Source organism: Pempheris klunzingeri, chromosome 17 (assembly GCF_042242105.1).
Source record: "Pempheris klunzingeri isolate RE-2024b chromosome 17, fPemKlu1.hap1, whole genome shotgun sequence".
Lineage (NCBI taxonomy): Eukaryota > Metazoa > Chordata > Actinopteri > Acropomatiformes > Pempheridae > Pempheris > Pempheris klunzingeri.
Genome location: NC_092028.1, coordinates 5,840,853 through 5,862,942, shown reverse-complemented (window position 1 = coordinate 5,862,942; position 22,090 = coordinate 5,840,853). Strand labels below are relative to the sequence as shown.

General features: G+C 40.3%; 1 protein-coding gene across 1 annotated transcript in view; it reads right to left on the bottom strand.

Moving 5' to 3' along the window:
* smg1 (SMG1 nonsense mediated mRNA decay associated PI3K related kinase) overlaps positions 1 to 12,895 on the bottom strand; it is a 48,300-nt gene extending 35,405 nt beyond the window's left edge. The window contains exons 1-10 of the mRNA XM_070847647.1: positions 12,695 to 12,895; positions 9,703 to 9,851; positions 8,158 to 8,310; positions 7,445 to 7,581; positions 6,985 to 7,043; positions 5,933 to 6,146; positions 5,510 to 5,635; positions 1,757 to 1,829; positions 1,535 to 1,632; positions 980 to 1,153 (exon numbers count right to left, since the gene is read on the bottom strand). Of these exons, the coding sequence (XP_070703748.1) occupies positions 980 to 1,153; positions 1,535 to 1,632; positions 1,757 to 1,829; positions 5,510 to 5,635; positions 5,933 to 6,146; positions 6,985 to 7,043; positions 7,445 to 7,581; positions 8,158 to 8,310; positions 9,703 to 9,851; positions 12,695 to 12,771 (1,260 nt within the window). The 5' untranslated portion in view covers positions 12,772 to 12,895. The remainder of the gene's footprint in view (positions 1 to 979; positions 1,154 to 1,534; positions 1,633 to 1,756; positions 1,830 to 5,509; positions 5,636 to 5,932; positions 6,147 to 6,984; positions 7,044 to 7,444; positions 7,582 to 8,157; positions 8,311 to 9,702; positions 9,852 to 12,694) is intronic.
* Between the last annotated feature and the right edge of the window lie 9,195 nt (positions 12,896 to 22,090).

The window sequence follows — 22,090 nt, the reverse complement described above, 5'->3', positions numbered from 1 at the left end:
CTGTGTAAAACATAGCAGCTGTGGATTAAGAGGAGACAGCGAGTTACTGCTGGCATATTAGTCGAAGACAACGATGTTTCTGTGACTTTGTTTTGCTTGGTGTTTGATGAATTGCTCATTCTGTCTCCCATACGGGCAGATTTTGTTGCTAGAATAAATAACCAACCAACCATTCAATCAGAATTAGGTTTGAAGTGATGTCCCTAGTCTACAGTAAATGCTCTGCATTATTGAATGAACATTAAATTATGGAAAAACAATTTAATTGCATGGTTTGTGAATGAATGTGAATTAGTTTCTGCCTGATGGCAGGTTTGGCAACCTCCCAACAGTGCATGAATGGTGTGTAAATGGGTGAATGTGACTGTGGTGTTAAAGCGCTTTGAGTGGCTGAAAGGACTAGAAAGACTCTAAACATGTACAGTCCATTTACTATTTACCATCTTTAATTGGGAGTGAATATTTTTTAATTTAATCTAATTTAATATTAATTTTTCAACTCTGGGCTCATTTTCTTTTCTAAGACTAGCAGGAATATTATTATTTGACCGTAGATGCAGTAATCTTAAAGTATCATAACAAAAAACATTTGTAACTATGTATTTTAATGCATTTTAATGTATCAAAATGGCTATGATTTTCTTCCACAGTTCTGAGTATGAATATCTCAGTTTCCTGGAACTGTGTCCTTGAAGAGTGGCAGTGGAGTTATTGTGGCACCAACAAACTCACTTTTGAAGATCCCCTATTTACGTGTCTAACTCAGACTGCTAAAGCTTCATATTAGCTTCAACTGAATGCATTTTACATAGAACAGGGACTGTGGATTTTGTATCAGGCATACTTGTTGCAAGTATGCTAAAATGTCAGTGCTTGAGAGTGTACTCTGTGTACATGTAAGTCTTGTATCAATATACAATAATATGTTTTATAACATTAACATTGCTCAGCTTTCAGACAGGTTCTGCTGAGTTCTTACATCAGTGACGTAGACCTCAGTAATGGGTGGCCCCCTGAAGGGGTTGAATCGCTCTCCAATGCTGCGAACCACTGTGCTGAAAACCCTCAGTAGAGCTGCCAGTTTGGGCAGTGACACTGAGGGAGGGGGGATGTCTTCATCCAGCACCTCGCCCGACACAACATGGTTCAGATCCTAAACAGAGCATAGACCTAGTCTTTAACAAAAGCACTCACTCACTGGCATCATTACATTACTTTGAGAAGAGATTATAGTTTTAGCAAGTTTTCCAAGTATTTACAGACTTAATCACAATTAAGGACCTGCTCCTCTCTGGAAATAATGAAAACTGCACATTTTATTGCTTCTTTTAAATTCTAATAGTACAGAAAATATCATTATTAAAACTGATAATTTTGTCTGAATCAACAATTTATTGTCCCTGCCTGAAAAAGAACATTTTTCATACATGTGTAAACACTGCCTCACATTTGATCACTGTAACTGGCATTAGAACATGCTGTAGAGAAGCACAATGTGGTCTTGGCATGCTTTAAGACTCTGGACTAACTTCACCTCTGCATACGCCTCCATATCCTCCAAGAACTGTCCCAGAAGGGTGGTGGAAAAGGTCAGGTCTGCCACCCAGAACTGCTCCAGACTCTGTAACCAGCCTAAACAGAATCACAGACACGAGAGTGGCTGGTAGAAAAGCACTGGGACAAAGCAAAAACTTTGAAATCTGAACACCACATATAACTCATTAGAGTGCTACTGCTGATGAGAAATCCAGCTGACCTGACACTTGCTGAGTGACTGAGTGCTTCTGTGTGTGGTCAATGTGCCAGCCAACCAAGATGTCCACTGTGTCCTGTGGAAATACAGCAAACATCAAACGAAACTGAGCTGGCATTAGCCAAGATGTCACCTGGCCTTCGTTGACCTGCCTGCCTCAAAACTTGGGCAACAATCCCAATCACTGTAAGGGCAACACGGTGGTGCAGAGGCTAGCCAGTGGGTTAGAGCTAGTGGTAAGTGCGTTATTTAAAACTATGAGCAGCAACCTTTCTTTCTATCAATAAGTCGAGCTGATGAGACGGGACCAACATCTTTGAACACGTCTTTAACACTATAACAACATGCAATTGTAGACAAAAAAAAACCAAGATGAATATGCAGTCTAAAAAGTAAAACCTTTGCCAATTTAAATTCATATACAAACCCAGTGCTTTTAAATTCCCCAAAAATGTATAAGCCAGTTAAAATGAGCACCACTTCAACATTAAAGTACTACTGATATTAATGCAAAAATAATCAATAATGTAATGTAAAATTGTACAGCGTCTTGAGAGCCTGTACTATGTAGAGACACACATGAATGTATAGTTAATCATCTTGTTCCCACAAGATAATTATTTTGTGCAAATAGCGTAATAGCTTGTTTGTAATATCACCTTTTGGGACTTAAGGGTGTACATAATTCAGTTTCCTGTGCTGTGCATGCCATAACAGAACTACACCTGGACTACACCAACAGCACAGCACACAGAGCACAGCAATGCTACATCGTGTTTTTTTTTTTTTTTTTTTTATAATCTCATTGTTTTATAATTGTTTTAAGTACTGAGTATTGTCCTCCTGGTTAGTTGCTGAATTGTGATACTTCGAAATAAATATGCAAATCAGAAGACAGTCTATGATTGGATGTATTCCTTAAATCGATACCATCAGACCACTATACCAGACACTTTTTGCAAAGCTCCATTCTTAATCATTCAACCTGTTTTTTTCATTGGATGACAAAATAAAATCTCATCTGAAATAAGTTTGACTAAAATGACAAATTATTAAATTGGATTTGGCTAGACCACCATGTGAACAGTTTTCATTGATAAAACCATCCTACAATGGTGGCGTTTTTCCTTGACTAAGATTAGACTGAAATGCCCAGACTAAAAAAAACATTAAAACACAGGATAAGGTTGACTAAATATGACAAAAACTAACTAGGAATTTTGACACAGGACTAAGATTAACGGCTGGAATGCATGGGGCATACATAGGTTTTTTTTTACCCGCTACAGACTGTCTTTTCGTCTTTGAGCTTAGTTGAGTGCATATGTAGTTTTGCCAAGTGGTTAATGCAGTTGGTTATGCAGGGTTTGGAAACGCAGGCTGTATTAAGTGGTACTGAATTAATTAACCAGATTATTTTAATGACAAGATCATGGATAGAAAGTGACTTGATTGATTTATTTTAATGTGCAATGTAAAAAACACCCACAAGGTTGCTCTTGCTGCATCACATACAGTCATGGAAAAAATTATTAGACCACCCTTGTTTTCTTCAATTTCTTGTTCATTTTAATGCCTGGTACCACTAAAGGTACATTTGTTTGGACAAATATGATGATAACAACAAAAATAGCTCATAAGAGTTTAATTTAAGAGCTGATATCTAGCCATTTTCCATGGTTTTCTTGATAATAACCAAAATCACTTAAGTTCTTACATCAATAGCTATGGCATTGTACTGCCAAAACCAGTGCTTTTAGGCATTCCATGTTTTCTTTTCTGTCTGTTAGTCACATGATACAGACAGGAGTTAGTACTTGATTGCATAACCATTGTTTTTGATGACTGCAGCCATGTGTCTTAGCATGCTCTCCACCAGTTCTGCTGTCACAGCAGCCCATTCCTGTTGCAAAAATTAAAACAAATTTGCTTTGCTTTTGAGCTTGTGGTTCTCCATTTTGAGTTTGATGATGCTCCACAGGTTTTCAATTGGATTTAGATCTGGTGATTGAGCAGGCCAAGGCATGGTTTGAATGTTCTGGTTCTCCATCCAGGCTTTAACTGACCTTGCCATGTGGCAAGGGGCATTGTCTTGTTGGAAAATCCAGTCATTCGAGGCAGGAAAGAGTTTATCAGCTGATGGAAGAAGACTGTTTTCATGAGTAGCCCTGTACGTGACCTGGTTCATTCGCCCTTCACACAATTGCATTTGCCCTGTTCCACCCATACTGACACAACCCCAGATCATCACCGATCCACCCCCATGTTTTACTGTAGGGGCAAGACAGTCTGGTTTGTAGGCTTCTCCAGGCTTCCTCCTAACCAGTAAGTTGGCTGGAGTGGGCATCAACTCAACATTGGATTCATCACTGAAGAGAACCTTAGCCCAATCATCAACAGTCCAATCCTTGTGATCCCTAGCAAAGAGTAACCGGGCCTTCCTATGCCTTTCGTTGATGAAGGGCTTCTTCCATGCCCTGTGTGACTTCAGACCAGCTTCAAGAAGTCGGTTTTGAACTGTCCTTGCTGAACAAGTCACATTTCTCGACAGTGCCCACTCATTTTTAAGGTCCCTGGAGGTCTGACGACGATTCCTGACACAGGAACGGATGAGTGCACGGTCCTCTCGTGGGGTAGAAAGACGTTTCCTGCCTCGACCAGCTAGCAATTTGGTAGTACCATGTTCGGCTTGCTTTTTCTTGGTGTAATGAACGGCTGTCTTGGAGATCTTCAGTTTTTTGGCTACCCGTCTCTCACTCATGCCAATTTCCAACAGTGCCAAGATGGCTGCCTTTGTGGCTTCACATAATTCTTTTGTTTTAGGCATTATGTGAGAGCGGACAACTTCTGAGTTGTGCTACGGCTTGAATGTAAGCAGGAAACCACTCTAGGCCTTTGCATGTGCAGTGCTGCTTATGACATGAAATGGCCTCTTATATACCCTGGGAATACAATTAAGCTTAAGCATGTCAAATAGGACATAAAGTATTATGAATCAGCTGCATTTTTTGTCGTGTTCATTGTATTCTTCAGGTAATATACCTTTAGTGGTACCAGGCATTAAAATGAACAAGAAATTGAAGAAAACAAGGGTGGTCTAATAATTTTTTCCATGACTGTAGCTTCTGGGACAATGAAATATCTAATTTTTTAACTTTATTAATTAGTTTTTTTTTTTTTTTATACAGTTCTATATAGTTTGGAAGGCCACCCACATAGCTACGCACAGAGAAAAACAAAAAAATGGACCAGCTGCATAAAAATAGATGTGAACAGTGCAATGCCTGTGCAGATGTGTGTGATTCTGTCAGTTTAGCAGCTTCAGCTCTATAATGGATGCACTTTGCTGCGGGGGATGCAGTGGCAGATGTGCTGTGCTGCGTCTGTGCCCCATGTATTTCAGCTGTAGGACTAAATAAAGACAATTCGGACAAAATTAACACTAGTTTGAACCCACCAGCTAGCTGGGGTCTTTTCTGTGTGCTGGGCGCTTGTTCTCTCTGTGCCTGCATGGGTTCTCTCTGGGTGCTCCGGTTTCCTCCCACAGTCCAAAAACATGCAAGTTAGGTTAAACGGTGACTCTAAGTTTTCCGTAGGTATAAATGCATATGTGAATGGTTGTCTGTCTCTGTGCCAGCCCTGTGATTGACTCCTAACTTGTCCAGAGTGTCAGCTGGGATCTGCTCCAGCCCCCCCATGACCCTCTAAAGGAACAGTAGGGATAGCTAATGGACCAATCATTACAGAAACACTCACCCTGAAGTTTGTGCTGAAGACATGTGGATAGCAGCGGGCCACCTGAAGAATACACTTTACACTTTGACAAAGCAGCTCCGGTGTGTCCACATTCTCCAAGATGGACTGCAGGTTGCTCATCACCAGCTAAAAACAGACAAAACACTCAAAAACTATCCATCTACCTTTCCCTTTTAGGGAACACTCTTGCTATTAATTGGTAACATTCAATAAAAGATTCACTAAACTTGGAAGAAGTTCCTAAATGGAACTGGTTCCCAGAACCAAAACTTATGTGTGATGAGTTCTATGCAAGAAAGTACAATGTCTATGACAACTGTTACATTAAATTAGTCTGAGGCTGGCTCCATCTCTCTTATGAAATTGGCCACAGGATGTTATGGTAACAAATCCCAGTCCACAGCTGTGGCCAGCCTGTGTTACCTGCATGACGTGAGAGAAGGCCTTCCTCTCTCCAGCAGCCTCCAAAGCACGCTGTGCTGCCACCAGGTACAACAGCTTCACCTCGTCACGACCACTCGAAGTGAACTTGAGAAAAAGCCACTTGAAGATGCGCTCAGCCTCGTAGCTGAGCACTGTGCAGAGGAGACCCAGGCAGGCCGCTGCGTCCTGGCGCAACTCCCACAGCAGCTTACTGCTACACACATTAAAAACACCGGCAAAGAGACCATGTTAGAGACCACATGGCATATAGGACTAGCAGGGAGTAATCACTGATTACATTTACATGCATAAAATATGTTTTTTTGCCTCAAAAACACAACATTCCTACTAAGCTGTAGGCCTCTCATGTCAAAGTCTCCTTGGGCAAGATACTGAATCACAAATTGTGAATGTATGTGTGAATGGTTAGTCTCCAACTGATGAGCAGGTTAGCATCTTGCATACTAGCTCCTGCTTTAAGTAAGTGAATAGAGGACTCTGAATGTAGTGTGACAGTGCTCTGAGCAGTTGAAAAACCTACAAAGGAGGTACACAAGTACAGTACTCTTACATTCCTCCAGCCACCTTCTTGAAAGGTTGGCGTTGAGATATTTGATATTCAAGTCTTTTAAAATGTTTAAAACTAGATGTGTCTTCTTCTCACTAGAAATATGGCCGTGTCATCTCTTCCCCAGCCCTGTAAGCCATTGGCTAGCTGGTTTGTTTACATCGAACAGAATTGACTGTAAACAGGCAAGAGGCTGTGTCTAATTTCAGTAAAAACCCCCTACTGAAAGGCATATTCTGAATGTGCTGTATTCATGTCCAAAGAATGCTCTGAACAAATAAATATATAAAACAATACTGGCATATCCAACAATTCTTACTTGGAAAATGCTACATTTGGAATAAGGCCTAATTTGAAATATCCACATGGAATATGCTGTTAACATGTCCTATATCAAATATGGAATATTGTCAACTTCTTCTGGGTGAAAAGGCAGGTGTCCAAGACAAGTCCTGAGCCCATTAAACCTACAGGTTCCTCTTACCTCTCGTTCAAAATGTCATTCAAAGTGCTGAGGATTGTGTCCAACTGTTTGACCAGGGTCTGTGACAATTAGAGAGACAATACATGGCAGTGACAATGCTAAAAGACTGTGAAGTAAACACAGAAAAGAGCTGCCTAGAACCGGCATTATGGCTAAACACATGGTGATCTATCCTCTTGTCTTTGCTCCATGCATTTGGTAAACTGGCCTTCAAATTAATTCTGAGATCAAGCAGTTCTAGTAATTGTGGATGTTTCAAATCAAGAGTACCGAAGCACAGAGTATATATACAGAAGATGTAAAAAGAAATTACCTTTTCATAATTCAATCACTGTGGATGAATTAATATGATGGCATTGTTTTGGAGCTCACTAGCATGACTCTCAATGAGTGATGTACAGAGACATAATGAAGACGGTTTATGGGAAGCTGGAGATAATCTCTACACAGTCTGACTGACCACTTTGCTCTCGCCGTGGCTGATGAATTCCTTCAGCTGTTTGAGGGTGGCCAGCCTGCGGTCACGATCATCTTCCCTGGAGACTCGGCGCAGGAGGTTGGCCAGCCGAGACTCCTCTGAGTGAGCCATCCCTCTGTCTGTAACAACACCGCTGCATGTCAGTAATAACACAGACACTCCAACACCACTAATTCTCTGCACGATCACATGCTGCCATGTGCAGTTTCAAAATTGTCAAAATCATTAGTGTTTAGCCTCACATACACCTTGACATCAGAAATTATACATCATCTATGAATCAAAAAACTACCACAAATGTTCAGCTACAGTTGATATTGCTAATTTCTAATGAGTGAGTAGTTTGCCTGTGAATGACAAACTGAATTTTTGATTAACTTGCACTGCCAACAATGTGTGGTTGCTGAATGGGTTGACAACTGGGAAACAGCCCAGTATACAAAAAAAAAAAACCGAAAAAAAAGAAAAATCTCACTCCATGACATGGCCTTTTATTTGCACTGTTATTACCCAGGTGGCAGCTGGTATTTACACTGAGTCCATTATGTCAGACTATCACACACTGGCTTGTTACCTTGAGGGAGAGCGACAGCTGCAGCCCAAATGGTTAAAGTGACAAACGAATGACGTCTGAATCCTGCTGCTGTTGCTGTTCACTACACCATATCATATGCTGGGTGTTTCTGGGAGCTTACCCTGCGATTTCTTCATGTCCTTTGAAGCTAAAGCACGGTTTCCATGCTGAAAAGGAGTCAAATCCGTTGTCACGTCATTGGGCCTCAACTCTTGCCCCACCGACTTCCAACCAAACGTATTATCACAGACACCTTGACCAGCTTCATATCCACCTGTGGGACACAAACTATGTTAGATTAAATCAAATCATTACATATCACCTAGACAGACAGAGCATGTGTGACACCACAAAGCCTACAGGAGCAACATTGATGGATGCTCGACTTATTTTCTTTGCCCCACCCAGTACATAAATGGCAACTTTGAATTCAGTCAGAAAGTCAGAAAAAAGCAATTGTACAAGGTTGGATCTGTAACATTTATGTGACACTGCTCAAGTCTGAATTGAACACCATCAACTTAGGTTAAATGGTAGGATAAATGTTAGGCTAAAAGTTAAATTCACATCTTGTTTCGCCTTCTCAAGAGCACTATAACAACTGTATCACTCAATTATTATCTCTTATGCACTAAGACATCATATTTAGCTAAGACAGATTTACCAATGAAAAATGATTGATTTGTTTTTTTAAAGTTTGCGCTAAAACTGACAGTTAGCTATTATGAGTCAATGAACTTCCTGTCCAACTGGATCTAGCAGTTGTGACTGAGTGTGCTTAAGATCAGATGGTGCTGACTGAAAAAGACTGAACAGCCTTGTGCAGGCACAATTCACTGTTACAACAATCACACTTTTAGTTTATAGGCGTATCATTTCTTGACAGCCCATAATCAAATATAAAAACATTGTATACATACTGAAAGAGAGCAAAAATATTCAATACATTTTAATTCTCTCTGAGGCCCTTTCTTGAAGAAAAGCATTTTAAAGGGAGTGGTCGTGTCCATGTCGTGTTTAACAGACTGCAGTGGACACTGACTGAGCACTGCTCTGTAGAGCTGACCAGACATGACAAGCTACAGTGAAACTATCTTTTTCTCCACTGGAAAGACAGGAAGTCTGGTGAAGCTTTGAAAGTCACTAGAAACACATTTATGGTCCTTTGTAAGTGTCTCTGCGTGGCTACCAGTGTTGGAGCTCAGCTAGCATCAAGAGGTGGTCTGGTGTGTCTGTGGGGTAGTGTCAGTGATAGCCATGCTGTTTAACAGTGTTTACACCACAGTACGTCAGTTCTAAATATCTTGTTATGCTCGCAATATAGTACAGTGGGCAATACATCTTGTTTATGTACTAAGTTGTTTTTCAAGCTTGCTAATGCTAGTTTACCAGCAGCGCCATATGAGAGGCTCAGACTGCGGATACCATGGCCCATCAGATGGATACAGGTTAATTCAGAGCAGAAAATGCTGTTTTTGCACACAACGTGTTTTGTTGTGGGAAAAAAACTGTAGTAAGATCATATACCAACAAATGTCTGTTATTTGTAGAGCCTGAAAAACCTTTTTTAGTGTGGATTTCTTCTGAAAGACTTTTCAAGACCAACAGACACACTGTAATGATACTTATGATCCTAATGACCAAAAGGCGCTGGCAGAGTTCTCACCCTCTTCCTGGTGTGTATCTGCAGCAGTGTAGGCATTGCTGGGCACCACTGGCTGGTCAGAGCAGCTGGAGGGCAACACGTCGTACAATGCTGCTGAACCAAGCTCTCTGGACTTCACTCCGTCCTGGCTGGATGACACACTGTCAACTCTGAACATGTGGATAGAGACGCACAGACATACGCAGAAAAGACAAAGTTCTATAACTGAACATACTGCATGGCTTTACATTGTGCGAGATGTTTAGGTTACCATCTTATTCGTTATGGTAATATTTCACTCCACAATTAAAAGGGGAGGGAATCTTTTAAAATCTCATAATTCAATGTCGAATTTTGTTTTCAAAATCAACAGTTGAATGGATGATGTCTGACAAAGCAGATAGAGGATAATGTAATAAAGAGAAATGTGTGGTAGGGTATGCAGCTTTTTGACAAATGTAACTGCAATAAGCTTCAGTCCTCTGCCTGTATAAGATTAATCCACTGAAAGTGTACTTTATCGACCGAACACCACTGGCTGGAAGTCTAGGTACTTTTGTCTAGAAATCAGAGTGCTCTGTGGAGCTGTTACTAACATCCTGTCTACACCTGTGGAAAATACCCACGCTGCAGCAGCACTACCATCGGGAAAGCCCACCTTTAAGTATAAGTACACAGCTTTTGAAATGAAACAAATGAAACAAGAAACAGAAAGTGTTATTTTCTTCGCCTAATCAGAATTGGCTGTTTTGTACAGTAGTGTAGTAAGCCCTGGTTGGCTGACTTGCTTGTTAGTGCTCAAGTTGGTGTGCTACTCCACAAATATTAGCCTCTGGGTGACAATGTATGAGATATTCACAAAATACTTCAGCATCACCTTGCAAAGTTTGCATATTGGATGATCTATCCCTTGAGGTTATACAATTCAAAATGCACAAAAAACACTTTCCTCGATTTTTGGAATGTAGGACTCAATTAAAAGATAAGAAGAATTGTTATATGACGCAATTTTGACCTCGTCTACCAGCTTCGTTGCAGAGATGTGTACAACGGTGTCCTTTGAGCAACATCAGATAACCAGACACTAATTTCTAGTTGAATCCAAATTACCTCCACAATGTCTTTAGAAGTAAAAGAATGAAAAGTGAACGCATCCACACTCCAATGTCTGACAGTCTGTGCACAACTTATTGTTAACATTTGTTAATATTCTTAATTACTTCTATAGGTGTTTAAGATAATATGATGGAACTGAACACTGTTCAAAACCTCTGAGCAGTCAAGGTGCTTGTGACTATTGAAACTGAAACCAGCAGTTGCCACAGTGTCAGTTCTCAGCAAGTTAAGTAATTATGACTGATAGGTAGGATGACCAAAATAAAGAATAAATGGTCAGACGGTAAAAAAAAAAAAGACAATCTGGCAGTTAAAACAATACAACTGTGACAAAATATTAATAAAACTCCCAGTTTACAGTTAAAAATATCTGGAAATCATGTCATCAGGGATAAGAGCATGATGTCAACCATAACATGCAGTACACTGGAATGTGCAAATCTGCATAGAATCTAAGCCCATGCGAGCATAGGACCAGCAGCATCTTTGTGTATTGATTCCACTTAAAACCTCGACTTCCCCCGCCTCCTTCATGTCTGATTAAGTGTTCATAATAAGAAAGCATGTGGCCCACTGTGGCTGTTCCCGCCAAGTAGCCAATCAAAATGGAAATGGTCAACACAGGATCAGCATGACACCTGAGGAAAGCTTTATTTTGCAAGCGTCTTTTTGTCTAACTGCTGACTCTGTCATTGTGTTTAACTGTGGACCTGTACAGTTTATGCATTTGATTAAAAAAAAAGACTTAAAAATTGTTTGTGTGGAGTTGATACATGGGGACACATGAACCCACAGAGGGGGTCAAGGGCCTACATCCACTATCCTCAATTTAGTTTGTGGTCATTTGCACCATTTTAATGACACTCCAGTTTATTTAGGAAAATCTGCTCTTTGAAGCATAATGCGAACTCAAATATTCAAAAGATATTGCTACTAAATTTTGACACAGGGCCCCTGTTGAGGCAGGGTCAGGATTTGTTTAAAATGCAGGCGTCACCTTAAGACTCTTATTATTGTGGGCTAACGTTAGTAGTGCTAACAAGGAGGCAATTAATCAGATTTCCACAAAGTAATTAACCAAGCAGTGATACTGGAGCGTTTAGATCCCCCCAAATCTGGTTCACTAACACAGTTGCCCCACTTTAAAAGGAATACTTCGCACCTGATCATGGGAATGTCGTGGAGTGAGGCACACATGTGATGCTAACTGTGGGGTCTGATGCTTCAGTAAATGCGGCGTCGATTTTGGCAGATATTTAATGACAAAAGTTACAAGGTCAACACTGTCTTGCGTTCTATGTAAACGTTTGAAAAATATAAACGGAAGTTCTTTGGGAAGTTGAAACGTTACAGTTGGGTGGCGTCTTCCTCGTGCTAGCTGGCTATGATTAGCTAGCGCAAACAGTCGTGTAATAATGCTAGCTACCCAGCTACACTACCACAGCTCAGTGACAATGTGTCACCTTGCGTTTAACGCTACTCACTTGCTTTATCATAGCACCTCACAGGAAGCCACTGTCGTTTTTGATAACGTGTCTTGTATCGCTTGCTGTCAATTGACGCTAACCGAGTTAGCAGCAGGCTGGCAACATTTTGCTAATGAGCGCTCTCCAAACAAACTGAGCTAACGTTAGCGCCGGGCTCAGCAGCTCGCGAGGCGTGCTTGTTAACAGTCCACCCGGGATAAAACGCTGAGGCTTTGTATGTACTGTGGCAAGCTATGCCAAGAGTACCATTTAGAAGACTGCACATGTAGACAATTGTGGACATTTAATGTGATGGTAAAGCGACACAAAGCATTTCCCTCCTATGTGGCCACAACTTAATAAAGCAGTACAGCAAAGGCCCAGACTTCCCGATTTATTTCCACCAGTCTCCCCCGGAGCAGAACACTAACCTGGGCTGCCAGTCATTCCAGTGTGGCTGCAGTTTGTGGGCGCCGCTGAGCCGAGACCCCGAGGCTTTACGGCTCATTACCTTTTAGAGAGCTGCATGACCCGCCGGCAGCGGTAACAGTGTCTCTCCTCAAGTGTTACTTTTTATTGTTATGTTTTGTCAAGTCTTACAAATCGGTTAGCAACTCGTCGTTATAGCTAGCTTACGGTAGTTTCTCCTTCCTCTTCTTCTTTGAGCTATTGCGGCTGTTGACATCCTTGCAGTTGTAATACTGCCATCTCCTGGAGGCAGTGAGCTCCTACACTGTCTGGTCTGCCACATCTTTCCCATCAGTCCTGCTTTCTCGAAGAAGCCAGCCAAACATATTCTGCCCTGTTCATTTTCACCACACTTTAATCCTGCTCCTGTTAGCCCTGATCTTCTCATTACGTCCATCATGTCTTCTCTCTGAACTAACCAGCACATGTTCTACAGCCTCTGCAGTACCGAACAATGTCCACGAAGACAGGTTGGATAGTTCTTATTTAGTGAAGTGTGCCGTTTAGATGACTGTGTTCTATTCTGAATCTGCTCATTATTGCTTCCTCCCATATTCCCCACTTAATACACACTTTATTTCAAATTGAATGTCAATGTCTATTATGCTTTGCCAATATTGTTTCTAAAATGTTCATGCCAATAAAACCAACTGAAATGAAACTGGTTTGAAGAAATTGGAATATATATATAAAATACCAAACTTTACACACATTGGGATGTATTTAGTTGTGAAATAGTTTTACCTTTGTTCAAATGGTTAGATATTCGTGGATTGGTGAACACTATACAGTACTTACAAATCGTCATACACATCTGTATATAGATAAACCTAATTTTTAGTCACAGACCATAATACAGAAACTAGTTTCTCTTCATAAAGCAAAATCTGTAGTTGGAAATTATCGCATCTCATACAAAGGGTGTGAAGTTACTCTTTAAATCTGCAGAAATGTTTTTTTTTTTTTACTCTTGGGGGCAGAAAAATCAAGTTATGAACATTATATTGAGATTTCGTCATCTTTTAAGTTGATATACTGTATGTCGGCAGACAGTTGCTTATTTCCACATACAGCTATTGCACAACATTAAATTTCATTTGGAGGCATGTTCCTGGGCACCTGATGAGTTTAAGTCCAATATTCAGTCTTATTTATTAAAATTTTACTTTTTGACTCTGTAGCTGCTAAATGCTCCAAGATGTTCACCAGCCTGTCTGTAACTGTCTGTCTGGTGCCGATCAGGTGCTGACAGTGAACTAAAACAGTAAAGCTGTGAGCCAGACAGCTAAACAATGATGTGAAAGGCTCTGTAAAGAAAAAGGGGAACTGAAGATTCAGCTGATAAACCTCTGTAGGGTCATCACTGAAAGCAACCTCCCTCACATTGTCACATCATTTCCACATTGTAAATATAGAATATGGATTACACTTAAGAGGTATCAAACAAGGTTTGCAGGATATAGAAAATAACATCCTGGTTTAGTGGTGACCCTACCCGATGACACTATCCCATTGGTGAAGACAGTGACCATGAAGTTATTAACCATTCCATAAAAAACAATGAGTATGGATGAAGATTGAAAATAGAGAATTTCATTTTTTTTATGAAGGGGCTTTTGACCAACACTAGTTCTAAGAATAATGTCTGAATATGAAAAAACACCTAGAATAAAAGAAGAGTCTTTACACCACATTTCTTCTGAGCTTGTGAATGTGTTTTTCTATGTTTTGAGCACGACAGATGAAACTGTATTTACTGTAAGGTGGCAGTGGAAGTCTCAAACCTCTAAAAGTAACGGTTTTGAGTAAAGTTTTCACATTTCTTCTACTTCCTCTCTAATTTGTCTTTTTTAAGACAATTTTATGTCACTAGAAAAAAGATCAAAATTCATGAGCTCACAAGTCACTATTACACAAAGTCATGCACACAGACAGACGAACACTAATGATGCAGACACAAAAATAAATATAAGCATAAGAAAAACTTTTACTTCCTCTTGAGAGGAACATTTTACATCATGCCATTATTAATGTGATTAATGTATTGAGGTTGTATCACAAAGCAGTCCCATAAAGCATGGAGAATGCCTTCTGTTCTCTTTTTACAATTCATTTATTTAGCTTTAGCTAATGTGGATAGAACGACAAAATTGTCTTACCAGTCTAACCAATGATGCCCTCAGACTTCTCCTCTCCTGCCCTCCCCCACTCTCCTCCTCACCTGTTCCCACTTTCCCTCATCAGCCCTGCAGCTGCTGAGGTTCTCTTTCCCCCAAAGCAGTTGTACTCTGCCACATTGCAGTTGCTGGGCTGCGCAATGTCTTTGTGTTCTAGCCTCTGCATTCTGTAAATCTGTCACCTGAATGGAACTATCCTCCTCACATTATGGAGAATTAATCTGCAGGAAAAGGTTACTGCAGCAGTGTTGACATCGAAGATAGAATTTAACACCTCTGACGTGATGTCATCAGTTAGGCCCAGCGTTTTTAATTTCACAAGTGTAAAGTAAGCTCAGTGAAGGACCCTATATAACATACCTTTTGATAATGAGCCATTCTTAAAATGTCTTTCCTCCTCATGCCTAAATATCTTATTCTGCTGGGAATTCATTTGAAAATGAAACAAACGGCCATTGAGGATATACACACCTTGGCATTGCCTCTGACTCTGCCAGTTTACTTTGTACCCTGAAATTAGAGGGCAAACGATCAACTTTTCCTCTAAGAAGTGGTGGTATTGATAAGTCTGAGGTGGTGCTTCCCAATCCTAGTCCCTGCTCCAACACACCTGACTGAAACGAATGGGTCATTATCAGCGTTCTGCAGAGCTTGATGACAAACTGAAATGCTGGTCTGGGGTTTTTATTTGTGAAAATAATAAATCAAGAGATATTCAATAATTGAATATCTCTTACTATTTTGGCCCACTTGTATCTTATTCATCTGGCCATGCTTGCTTTTCAAGGGCTTTCTGCCCTCTGTCTCCTCTGCAGTAAACCCATACTCAACTGGACTCTGTCAGATGTTCAATTAGAATGACTTTAAAACTCACCATATGTTACATAGATTTTTAAGCCTCTATGCTGGTTACCTGTTTGCTTTTAAGTTCCTTTTATTGGTTTCTGAAGCTCTTAATGGTTGTGGACCTGCCTTTTTACTGCTTTTAGCCTATGAGCCCTCAGATATTCTGATAGTGGCCTTTTAATTATCAACAGTTTGGACAAATGAGGGCAGCAGCAGAATGTTGTATTTAATTAATAATAAATTTATATCAAGACCTACCTTTTTAGTCTTTAAATGGAATTTATTCATTTGTTTATAGAGTATTGTATTCTAGGTCTTATTTTCATTTTTATGTTAGGGATTTCTTTCCTAACACCACCTTTTTTTCTAACTCACTTCCATACGTCTCTTCTGTTTTAGCACTGTGGAGGGGGTGGGGTGGTGGTGGATGCTATTGTTTTATTGTCTATTGTTTTATTAACACTTGCTGTCACATTTTGTTTGTATAAAAAGTGCTATCCAAGTAAAGTCTAATTGTTTCGTTGATTGATGAATGTTGCCAGACAGAAATATTTCACCTATTTATATAGAAGCACACTCCTCGATTGCTTTTTCTGTATCCTCCTACATCTCCCTCAAAATGGTATAAAAAAGACGAAAACACTCTCTACAGTATACGTACATTCCCTCAGGAAATCTTAATGTTAAAAGACAGCATTTTGACTTCATAGTTTCATTTTAAATGCAGTGTGCTGGAGTGAAGTCAGAGAAATGACATGACTGCGCTGAAAGCAGAGGTGAAAGGATGCATCTCAGTCTGTCACCAGCAGAGGGAATCCAACATCAGGAGATAATGTTCACTGCAGGCAACAGGTGCATCACTAAGGCATCCACCAGCTGAGGAATGAATCAGTGAGTCAATACGGGGTCATTTCTGGACATTATAGAGCCCTAGACACCTCCAGTGGTCTGCATGAGAGCACCGACTTTTACATCATCATGTTTTATGATGATAACAGTCATTTTATAATATGTTGTCATTTTAAATGTAGTTTTATCAAGCTTGTCATCAACATCAGCCAGTTTGTATTTTTACACCAGTCTCCGTTATGACTCATTCTAGTTTTACTCATGTTCAGGATCAGACATAAACATTCATCGGGTGAAATCATTTTCAGATGATCTCATTACTTGATTGACAGAAGGCGCGGCTTAAAGTGTATTTATACGTCCACAATTATGGGACAGCTTTTTGATGCAGTTAAATGGGCCAAAAAAAGAGACATAAGACAGAGTGAAAAGACAAAAATAAGAAAAATGCAAAACAATTAAATGGAAGTTGCAAAGTCATTAAAGTGGGATTACTACACAAACAACACTTCATTAATGACCGTCAGCGGGGTCACAAAATATGTACTGAGAAGGAAAGCTGTGACTCATGAAAGCATGAGGCCTTGCTTCCATTTTCATCAGCTGTGACCTTTCTGTAGAAGCACAAGGTTCAAAGGGCCTCAGAAGCCTTGTCAAGGTAAAGAATGCTTACACTGACGCCCCTATCAGGAATGGGGGAATGGGCCAACAAATACTTGAAGAACCCCAACTTGCTCCTGAAGTAGCTTCAGTGTGTGAATGTGTGTGAAAGAATAATCTCCTCCAACTCAGATTCTCAGTGTGTGTGTGTGTGGATGTGTCTGTCTGTATGTATAATCTAAATAAAAGTAAAATGAAATGAATACAAGTCACCCAGTGCTGTGTACAGCGCCCGAAATGACACACAGTCACACTCTGTGGGTGTTAGAGTCAAAATTGGCCTTTCAACTTGCAATTTGTCCTGTTGCAAGCTATGATCACTTCTATTATCTACTAACAGAGTCTAAACATTTGGAATGTGGGAGTATGAAGTTTTTGGGTATCTTGGTGTAAATTAGCCTTTTTGTCACTTATCTTTTGATTAAAGTCATCCCAGAGTCCTAGTAGCACCTGTTTTTGTGACCTGGTGTTCACGTGAAACAAGTTCATCAATTCTCTGTGAAAGATGTAAAAGTGTTTATCATTATCACAATACAGAGCTTGTAAGGAAGTCTTCAATTCCATAATAACTGTGGAACCCCATCTGCTGGGGAAGAGCAAGATCACGCAATCAAAAGCTCCAGGACAGCTACTAAATTGACCTTGAGTTGAGAGTGTTTTGCAAAAGTGCATCAAAATCACATTTGTTCATTTCAAAAGCCGAAACAATAGGCTGGGGCTTGGACGAGGGCTGCAAACGAGTGCCAGCGTGACCCACTGTACACATGACATCTGTTGCATGCTTGTCTAAGTGTAATGTTAACTTTTATTGCTCCTGATAAACAACCGACCAAACAAATAAATAAACCTCCACATCATCTGCACTGGAGTCCTGCCTGAAATGGCAGCACTTATCATCCAGTGAGTCTCAGGGAGCAAACAGTGACAGCATGTTATTCTGCTGTTCATTCAAAAGCCCTCCCCCACAACCCCACCATTCTCATCCCTCCCTCTCTCCCTTCCTCCCTCCCTCCCATTCTCTCTGTGTATCTCTCCCTCTGCTGGCTAATAATACCTCTGTTCAAGCCCGAGCATACAGGCCTTTGATGGAGCCGGCCACTCCAGTCTGCCGTGCGTCAGCCATGACGTCAATGCATCCAAACACACAGGGCTCTGTGTGGAGGAGAAGCCTGCTGTGGGTGGGTTAACTGGGCCTGTTAGCTGCAGCATCCCTGCCTGTAGCTTTGCTTGCATAGCACAGTGAATGGCATAGAAAAAAAAACAACAAAAAAAAACAAAAACGCATGAATGGAGCATGCAGGGAGGGAGGGAGGGGGAGCCATAGGGAGAAAGAGAGAGGAGCATGTGGGAGAGGGAGGGTTGTTAGAAATTGTCTGCCATTTTTATACTGCACAAATCTGATGCAGCCTTTCTGTTCTTCTAATATACAGCTGCTGCTATTTGACATGGGGTTTATGCTCAGTAGATGGATTTATATGACAATCGGTGCATGTCTGTCTGTCTGTCTGTCTGTCTGTAGACGTGTGAACACATACACACTGATTGCTGATTTGCGCATTCGTACTGAACTTTATTAAAGAATAGTCAGAAAACCAGACACAGATTTTTATAGCCAAAATCTATCCGCTAAGTATAGAAGGTCAACAGGGATGGTGATTATTTAAGGAGAATCTTCAAGCATGTTATCTAGTTCTTTGAACCAGCTGTCAACAGAAAAAAAGAAAAGAAAATTAAGAGAGATCAAGTGGTATGACTCAGTGTGAAAAGAACTTGAAAGAAGACCGTCCAACCAAAACACAGTGAACCTGTGGATCTCTTAAGATTAACACACATGACATACAGCAAAATCTAAGAGGAAAACAATCCAATAAAACTGTATTTGTCTTGTGATTATATTTTGTTTTCTGGTGTAACATGTACTCATTCATTTATGTAATTAAAAATTGGCAATAACATGTATTTTAAGCAAAAATTGGACTATGGCTTTAAAAGAATGTCAGTGAGAAAGTAACTGATTTGTCAAGCAGCGGTATTTTAGAATCATATGAAATGTTTCAATGAATGATCTGCACTACAATCTGAATATATAGAAGAGGCTGAAATAATCACATCTGAAAATGTATAAAAAGTAGTATAAGTATAAAAAGGAAAACACAACAGACACTACTGAAATCTAATCTGCCTGTCCCTTTCTCTGTTGCTCCTCACATGTGTGTGTGTGTGTGTGTGTGTAAATATACATACATATATATATATATATATACACACACACACACACACACACACACACACATATATATATATATATTATCCTCCTCTTCTCTCCATCTCCATCTTCTCTCTTTCTTTTTTCTCCTCATCTTGTCTCATATCCCTGCTTAATGCTGAGATTTTCTTTTTGTCTCAGTGAAGACATTAAACACATTTCTACATGTAAATGTTCTCCAATAGAGTGATCTTGCAGTGAAAATAATAATATGTAGGGGTACCTCATTTTAACATGAATGTCAAATCCGTGGCTCCAGCTCCCCCGCGACCCTGACGGATAAGCGGTATAGACAATGGATGGATGGATGGATGGATTTCAAATCCGGCCACAGGCCCGTGGTTTGTAACCACTGGAGTAATATCACTCCGTAAGAGTGCATGTTATCAAAATCATGTAAATAAATTCACGGCTCCTTCTGAGTGTTTTTCACAGTATCAATGAGCCCTCAGACACACTTGCATCCCTTACAAGCTTACGTACATCTGTGAGGATCACACCAGAGAGCTAGGATGACTATAAGGTATATGATATAATGACATCATCTATAAGGATATAACTATCACACAGTAACATTAAAGCAGATTCATGATACCCCCTGATTTAACATGATGATGATAATTTCATCATGTGATGACACAGTATATGATTCCTATTAGGAACTATGTAGAGTTGGATGACATTGTGTCTTTAAAATGACTTCTGAATCACAGAAAAAGGGGTTCTGGTAGGTTAAACATAGATTTGTGTCTTTGCCTGCAAAGATTTTCTGTCCATTCCTTTTTATCTTCCTAGGAAAAGAACTAAAAAAACCCAAGTGCATTTCAAAAGTTATTTATTCATAATTGCTCTAATTTTTGTATCCACTCAATGAACCAGCCACTGTCATAATACACACACACACACACACAAACACACACCCCTCCACTCAGGTTCCTTCCTCAGCAACCGCACAGTTACTAAGAGACTGATTGCAAAGAGGCAGTGTTTCCATGGCATCAGCGCTGGTGGCTGAGTCATCTTCACTGCAGTGCGTGCTATTACACGAGTGCACATGTTTCTGACTGTTTGTGCATTACCGTTCATTCATTCATCTTCACTTCATTCTGAATATGATCCTATGGAATTCTTAAAAGCCAGATCATTGCATCTTTTTGAAATGTCTGTGAAGCATTAGTGTCGGGTGATACCACAACAGTGTCTCTTCTGAAGGGACGAGGCTGGTGACTGATGTTTCAAGCCTCCTTTGGTATAAGGCGCTGTATCACTTTCCTCAAATGCACTGTTGTACCTCACCCATATGTCTTGTCTAAGTAATGCATGGCGGAGCTCCTCTACCAGTGAAGGCATGGTGCCCCCTCCCTCTTAAAGAGACACCGTCCCCAGAAGAATGTCACTGTTTTGAGTGATAGTCAACGAATGAAGTGTCCTATCATGGTAAATGGTTTGTACTTAAAAAGCGCCTCTCTGGTCATTTTGACAACTCAAAGCACTTTTACACTGCATCCATATTCACCCATTCACACAGGAGGAATCTAAGTTGGAGACGGCTACTCTTTCATACACGTACATTTCCTAGACATCAACATCACTTTAGCCAGAAAGAGAGAGCATTGCAGACGAATGGTAATGTTGACGTAATGTGATCATTTGTCCATTTTGTGTTCACAAATTCTTTCCACTGAAATGAGTTATTACAGATTCAAGTCTCTTAAATTCACTGCAAAATCAGAAATATTATCCAGAACCTTAAACTGTCAACTATGTGAACCTGTGCCCCGCATGCTACTTTCATCTTTCATTGAATTGAATTGAATTACAGCATTGACACCACCGTTTTATGCCATGAACTGGAGGCCTGACTGCTTTGATGGGAAACACTGAATGTGAAAGCACCTGTGATTGTTTACAGGAAACTCCACAGGATACCTACAATGGGCCAAAGCATACAGAACACTGCCATGCTGTGTTAGAGCACACATTACTTTGTAGAGTAGAGTTTGACGGAAATCTGCACCACTGCATGCACATTCAAATCCAACTGCCCATCACATGCTGACATGACAGACAGGATCAGGTGAGACTGATGCAGCTGCCACTAAGTGCTATTTCTAGTGTTTATGTGTCTGAGAGATTATTATTCCTACTCACACACACACACACACACACACACACATAAACACACACACACACACACAAATGGGGCAGATACAGAAATGGATGGGTAATTGTCATGCTACATTGTAGAAGCCCCCTCCCCCTTCTATCCATTACAGGGAGTGTTCCTCTTTCTCCACTAAGAATCCGTGCATTATTAATGCTATAGTATGTGCACTATAATGTGCGTTGCTGGGTTTTTATTGGGCTTTGCTGTGCACTTGGCGTTTTCATGCCTGCATTTGTTAATGTGTATATAATGTGATTCTGTATTTACAGTGTAAATGCATGATTTCACTTTCTGTTACAGTATATGTGCGTGTGTGTGTGTGTGTGTGTGAGTGCGTGCATGCGTGTGTGCATCGTGCACTGTTGTGCAACGCCCTGTGTGTTGTGCTTACATG